The 5567-nt window shown below is 48.1% G+C and overlaps 1 protein-coding gene across 1 annotated transcript; it reads left to right on the top strand.

The window, feature by feature from the left end:
- The first annotated feature begins 494 nt into the window (after nt 1-494).
- Nucleotides 495-5567, top strand: LOC104407106 (1-acyl-sn-glycerol-3-phosphate acyltransferase alpha-like). The gene is made up of 6 exons (XM_010016292.1): nt 495-679; nt 1971-2104; nt 2577-2752; nt 3027-3122; nt 3582-3654; nt 5422-5567. Exons 1-6 carry the CDS (start codon nt 495-497, stop codon nt 5565-5567), a joined length of 810 nt encoding a protein of 269 aa, XP_010014594.1.

Here is a 5567-nt window from a genome sequence, read left to right as displayed (position 1 = left end):
CTCCTCCATAATACTGATTTCTGATCTCCTGAACACCTTGCAGCCAGCTTATTTGTTGGTGAGGTTCAGTGCTTGCAGAGAGAGTGAGACAGCCGGTGTCTGTGCTGTCCAACACATCCTGCTCCCTCTTATTACAAGTTTTCTTAAAAGATCTCAGGGTTGCCATGCACAGACCCTCCCTGAAGGGGGGCTGTCCCTCCAAGCAGTCATTGCTCTAGCAGCCCAGAGCCTTGCTATCATGTTTGCCCCTGCTTGCCAGCCAGCTCCTACACACAGTGCTGCTGGAATGCCCTTGCAAAACCGGCTTTCCAAGTTTAGCTCAGGTCCAAGCAGCAAGCGCAGCCTTTCTGAAGAATTGCTCCAGAATCTCATTCCAGCTTTGTGCCACCCACGTGTAGTTGATCAAGGGAATCTAAACTCTGCTGCACAACATCGGGTGCTCGTGACTCATTTTCCAAGTGCAACACGCCAGCGGTTGATTCTTGACTGGAAGGATGGAGCTTTTGCTCTTTCACTACCCGTTTACTTTTCTGTTCATTGCATTCCTAGTCCTTTACCAGGTGAATCCTGCATTCAGATACTTCTGCAAAATGACCTTCTACAAGTTGTGGCTCTTCACCCTGAGCATTCTGGTTATTATGATCAGTATTCCTCGTGGACGTAATGTGGAAAACATGAAGTAAGTTTTCTGTGGCTTCTTTCTGCTTCGGGAATTGATAAGGTCAACTCATGCTCTGTGTTGGGGGGTCCTGGGAGTTGCTCTGCAGTGAGGAGGAACTGATTGTCTATTGGTGTAGAGAGTTGACAGGCCCTGTAATTCAGAGAAGGGTTGTGGGTTTTAGTATTGTATTTGAGTTGATAAAAAGAATAATGAAGGAAGGACATAAAAGGTGACATAAATTTGATAAGCTGGGTAATGCAAACAAACTGGATGTAATGCACAGGTAAAGTAACTTGCTGTTTTTAGTAAATCTCTCCTATCTGGTCTTCAGAGCTGTGTTTTCCTCCTTCATGTGGAGGAAGTGGCTAATCGTTTCCTTTCTAAGTCGTGTTGAGAAAGCCTCAGCATGTGCTTTCTCAACTTTATTCTGACACGGTGTCCACCAGACATCACCACAGGGCAGTGCTGGTGCCTGCACCAACATTGGTGTCCCCACCACTGCAACGACAGCCCTGTGCCCACAGCTCTGGCAGCCTCTGAGCCTGTCCGGTTGCTGCATGTCTCCTCTCTCTGTACGCTACTGCCTCTACAACGAACTGCTGTGCAGCTAGGTGTACGTGTGTTGGGCTGTGGCATGAGTGAGGGCTGGAAGCTGCCTCTGCTACACAGCAGCACAGTGCCTGTAGCCTCCTGAAGTGCTGCAGAGGCAGGATTTACTGCTTCAATGCTGCAATGGGAGTTTGTATCCTTTAACTGAGCATCAGACTCTCACTTTAAGAAATTTTCTTCAGTTCCTGACTCTTGTGCTTGACTTTTTTATTACTTTCTTTGTTTTTTCCAGTATCTGTTAAAATTTGACTACCAGAATTGCAGTCTAATGTCACTTAGAGGCAAAATTATCTCTCTTCCCACAGCCTGGGCAACAGCAGAGTTAGGCTAATGTTTATTGTGTCCTGTGTTCATGATTAAGCAAGATGGGCAGGGAAGTAGAGTGCAAACAGGTGCACTATGAATTTGGGCATTATCTAATATTTGGCTGATCCACGGAACTGCTGTAGCTGTAGTTGCTGGGCCATTGGTCTAATCTGGCTTGAAGAAAACCTTCTAGGTGTATTTGTCTTTAATGAAATGATGAGCTGAAGAGACATACTAGTTATACTTCTTCAAGACATGGGCAAATCTGTGTCTGCAGAGAAACCTGCTGCTCTGCAGAAGCACATTGTGAGATTGGCTGGTTTGGAAGAAAGGTGTTTGGTCCCATTACCCAATTTCAGTTCCTCTTTGCATAAAGTCTGTGCCCCTTTTCCAGGTTTTTGCGCATGTCATTCCTGCCACTCAAATACATCTTTGGTGTCAAGATAGTGGTGAAGGGCAAGGAGAACCTCAGGTCTAAGAAGCCTTTTGTCCTCGTGATGAATCACCAGACCTCCCTTGACATTATGGGTATGTGGTGATCCTGCTTCCTGCTCCTGGCCCCAGTTGTCACTAGGGGAGGGTAGTACCAAACCCCACGTACTGCAGGTAGAGGGGCAGGAGTGGCTGCCACATAGTCCAGAACCAGCTAGCCCCAACCAGGGCTGGTCTCCAGGGTATTAGAGCTAGGGTTGTTCACCAGGGTACTAGAGGTATTTTCAAGCTTAAAGAGCTTCATCCTTTCCAACAGAATGCTGACAAACACATCAGTTGACCACAGACATGTCATAGCAGCTCTCATTCATTGTGGGCAATAGTTCTGTTCTAAGGGGGAGGTTTGTCTGCAGATGCCCAGAATCCCTTTCCCAACATGTTTCTGATCCTACAAAACTGGATGAGCACTGCAGGCATGGCATTTCCCTGAGCAGAGGGCTGTAGCCCAGAATCTGGAGGAAACTCCAGTGCACATGATGACTTGTTCTGTCCTTGTTCTCCCCTTCAGTGATGATGGAGATATTACCAAGTCGCTGTGTGCCTATTGCAAAGAAGGAAATCCTATACATGGGCACTTTTGGCCTTGCGTGCTGGCTTTCGGGACTCATTTTCATTGACCGCAAGAAGAGGGAAGAGTCCATCGCTACCTTGACAGAGGTGGCTCATTCCCTGCACCAAGAAAATGTGAGTGTGGAGGACTCTGGTCAGGCACCATTGGAAAACATGAGCCTTGATGTGGCTGGAAAGGGATCTTTGTCTCTGGGCTGGGCACTGAGCAGAACAGAGCAAGATCATCTCTGATGGGGTCAGTGTTTTGAGTGTCCATAAAGAGCAAGTGGAGGAAGAGAATGTCTGCATGGTCAGAAGCAGACAGACCAGTCCCAGGGGATATGCCTGTGCAGTGGCTTAGAACAGTAACTGGAGGTCCCTCCATCTCAGTGTCTTCTCCCTCCTGCAGTTCCGTGTCTTGATCTTCCCTGAAGGAACTCGCAATCATGGTGGTGCCATGTTGCCCTTCAAACGTGGGGCCTTCCAGCTGGCTGTGAAAGCCCAGGTGAGAGCTACCTTCTTCCTGACCCTGGAGTGTGGTTTGCCTACCATGGTCCACCACCAGTCAGGGCAATGTGGGTCCTGGTCTCTGGCTTCCCTTTGGATCGAACACGCATCCAGGAGCCCCTAAGGAGCTTGCAGGTGGCACAGGAGGGGGTGTTTCTGGGGCAAGTGGAAAGCCTTCATAACTCAGTTTGGGAAAAAAGTGGGGGAAACTTGACAAGCCCCCTGTTTGGGGGGTGCATGCATTGTTGCCCTAAATACAGAGACAAAAATGCAAAAATCAACAGCAAGGAGACTGGGTGGTACAGTTGAAGGTATCCCAGTAACCCTCTGAGAGTCAACTATGAAGCTGACAGGGGTAATTATCAGCAAAATGCAGGTTTTATCTAAAAACACTAGTTCCATTTTAGGGGAGGAATGGGGAAATTTGTAGATTCACTGCAGACTGTCTCCCCTCCAGGTCCCCATTATTCCTGTAGTGATCTCTTCCTACTGCAACTTCTACAACCAGAAGGAGAAGAGGTTCACACGAGGTGAGGATGACCTGGGGCAAAGAATGGGCTCGCTGTTGGTGTGAGCTCAGTCCTTGGAGGGAGCCATGGGGTGGGTAGGCAGAGGACCACGTGCCAGACAACAGCAGTTTCTGTCTTCTTGGGGCAGGGTGTGGGGCAGGGAATGGGAGATTTCAGGCATCGCTGTTGCCTCTCTCCTTTGCAGGGACACCTTCCACTAGAGCAGGTTGCTCCAAGCCCCTGTGTCCAACCTGGCCTTGAACACTGCCAGGGATGGGGCAGCCACAGCTTCTCTGGGCACCCTGTGCCAGGGCCTCACCACATATCTGCTCAGCTGGGTTAGATTGCTGCTCTGGGAAGTCAGAGAACAGTGCAGTGGGGAGGGACCTCTTGAAGCAGCTGAACCTTTTGCTTTTAAGCAATGCCAGCTCTAAAAAATTATGAGTTTTCTCTGTGCCTTGTCCAGTCAAGTTTGGAGTAACTCCAAGGAAGGAGATTACACAACCTCCTTGAGCTTTTTAGGAAAGACTGTTTGCAGTTGGATATACATTTGTGTTTATAATAACCTCACCTGGGGAGTTTGTGTTTAGCTGATGTCTAAGCCTTCCAAATTGCTGTTGAACAGATAGGACCTTAACTGCTGGAGAAAGAACCACATTTAGCTTTTCCTGTACCTTCCTACTTTTCCCACCCACAAGTTTTGCCAGGGCTGTTTCTGAAGGTGTGCATACATGGCCAAGGCTTCTTCACATTGAGCAGTCTGGTCCTCAGGTCAGGACAGCTCACCATGTCCACAGTGGATCTGAGCATGCTGGTGAGCTTTGGGAAAGCCCAATTATGTGGCCAGTGTGTGCACACTGTCCTGCATAGAGCAAGTCTGGTGCTTCCTGGAAGTTTGCTGTGCCCCAACAGACCTACATTTTCAGCACTCAGCTTTTCCTGTAGGACCAGCTGCTGAGCTACCAGGCCTAGCTTTGGATGTAAGAGGTACCTGCAGGGAGCGTGTTCTCTTCTTTTGTGAAGCTCTTCTCTACACTTCTGTTTAGTTTCCCTTGCATGGCTCTGGTAGCAACACGTCTGGATCCCATTTCCTAGCACACATGTAAAGGCATGCAAGAAAGTTAGAAGATAACTCAGACACTCCCCAGATCCTCAGGAGGGTGTCAGTGCAGGCAGCGTCTTGTCTCCGCTGGCCAGAAAAAGAGCCACTGGGTGCAAGAGCAAAAGAGCACGATAACAGCTTCCCAGTATGTTCCTTCTGTTTGCAGCTTCCCAAGAGGAGTATGACATGCCTTGGCCAAACAAGGAGTCCTGGGCACAATTCCTCTCATCCCAAAGTGTGTTTTTGGAAGGAGGGACTCTGCTGAGTTTGGCATACATAGATCAGAGCATGGGCAGTTTGGATATATTGTATTACAACTCTCATTCACTTTGCTGTGATCTAGACAGACCTTGAGGTCTTCCCATTGTGAAAACTTATTATATACAAATCACTGCATTGGATGTATAGGGGAAGAGATTCAACTCTTTCAATATTTATGATCTTCATAGTCTCTGCTGATGGGAAAAGCCTGGTTTGGGGTTTTGATGTGTGCATATGGGACATTACCAAGTTACTACACCACTGCTGCTGTGTGAAAGAGAGCATTTCCTTTCATTTCTTTATTGTTCCTTGTTTTGCACCAGTCCCTCTGCTATATCTATCTTCTCTTTTTCTTCTATATTACATATAGAAAATACTAATGTATTTTCTTCCTCCTCGCTGATCCTCCTATCTCGCTCTCCCAGGAAAAAGCATCATCCAGATCCTGCCAGAAGTGAAGACCCTCGGCCTGGGCCCCGATGATGTTCCCAAGCTCACCGAGCAGGTCCGTGACTCCATGCTCACCACCTATCAGGGGATATCAGGAATGACGAACATAGCTTCCCATTAG

Source organism: Nestor notabilis, unplaced genomic scaffold (genome assembly GCF_000696875.1).
Source record: "Nestor notabilis isolate BGI_N333 unplaced genomic scaffold, ASM69687v1 scaffold4966, whole genome shotgun sequence".
Lineage (NCBI taxonomy): Eukaryota > Metazoa > Chordata > Aves > Psittaciformes > Psittacidae > Nestor > Nestor notabilis.
The sequence above is the reverse complement of the archived record's forward strand: the minus strand, read 5'-3'. Positions and strand labels throughout refer to the sequence as shown.

Excerpts from the sequence above, each read along its gene's own strand:
- LOC104407106 (XM_010016292.1), top strand. The coding sequence starts at position 495 with ATGGAGCTTTTGCTCTTTCACTACCCGTTTACTTTTCTGTTCATTGCA. Across the intron at positions 2,753-3,026 it reads ATTCCCTGCACCAAGAAAAT|TTCCGTGTCTTGATCTTCCC; the intron begins GTGAGTGTGGAG and ends TCCCTCCTGCAG. Across the intron at positions 3,123-3,581 it reads AGCTGGCTGTGAAAGCCCAG|GTCCCCATTATTCCTGTAGT; the intron begins GTGAGAGCTACC and ends TCTCCCCTCCAG.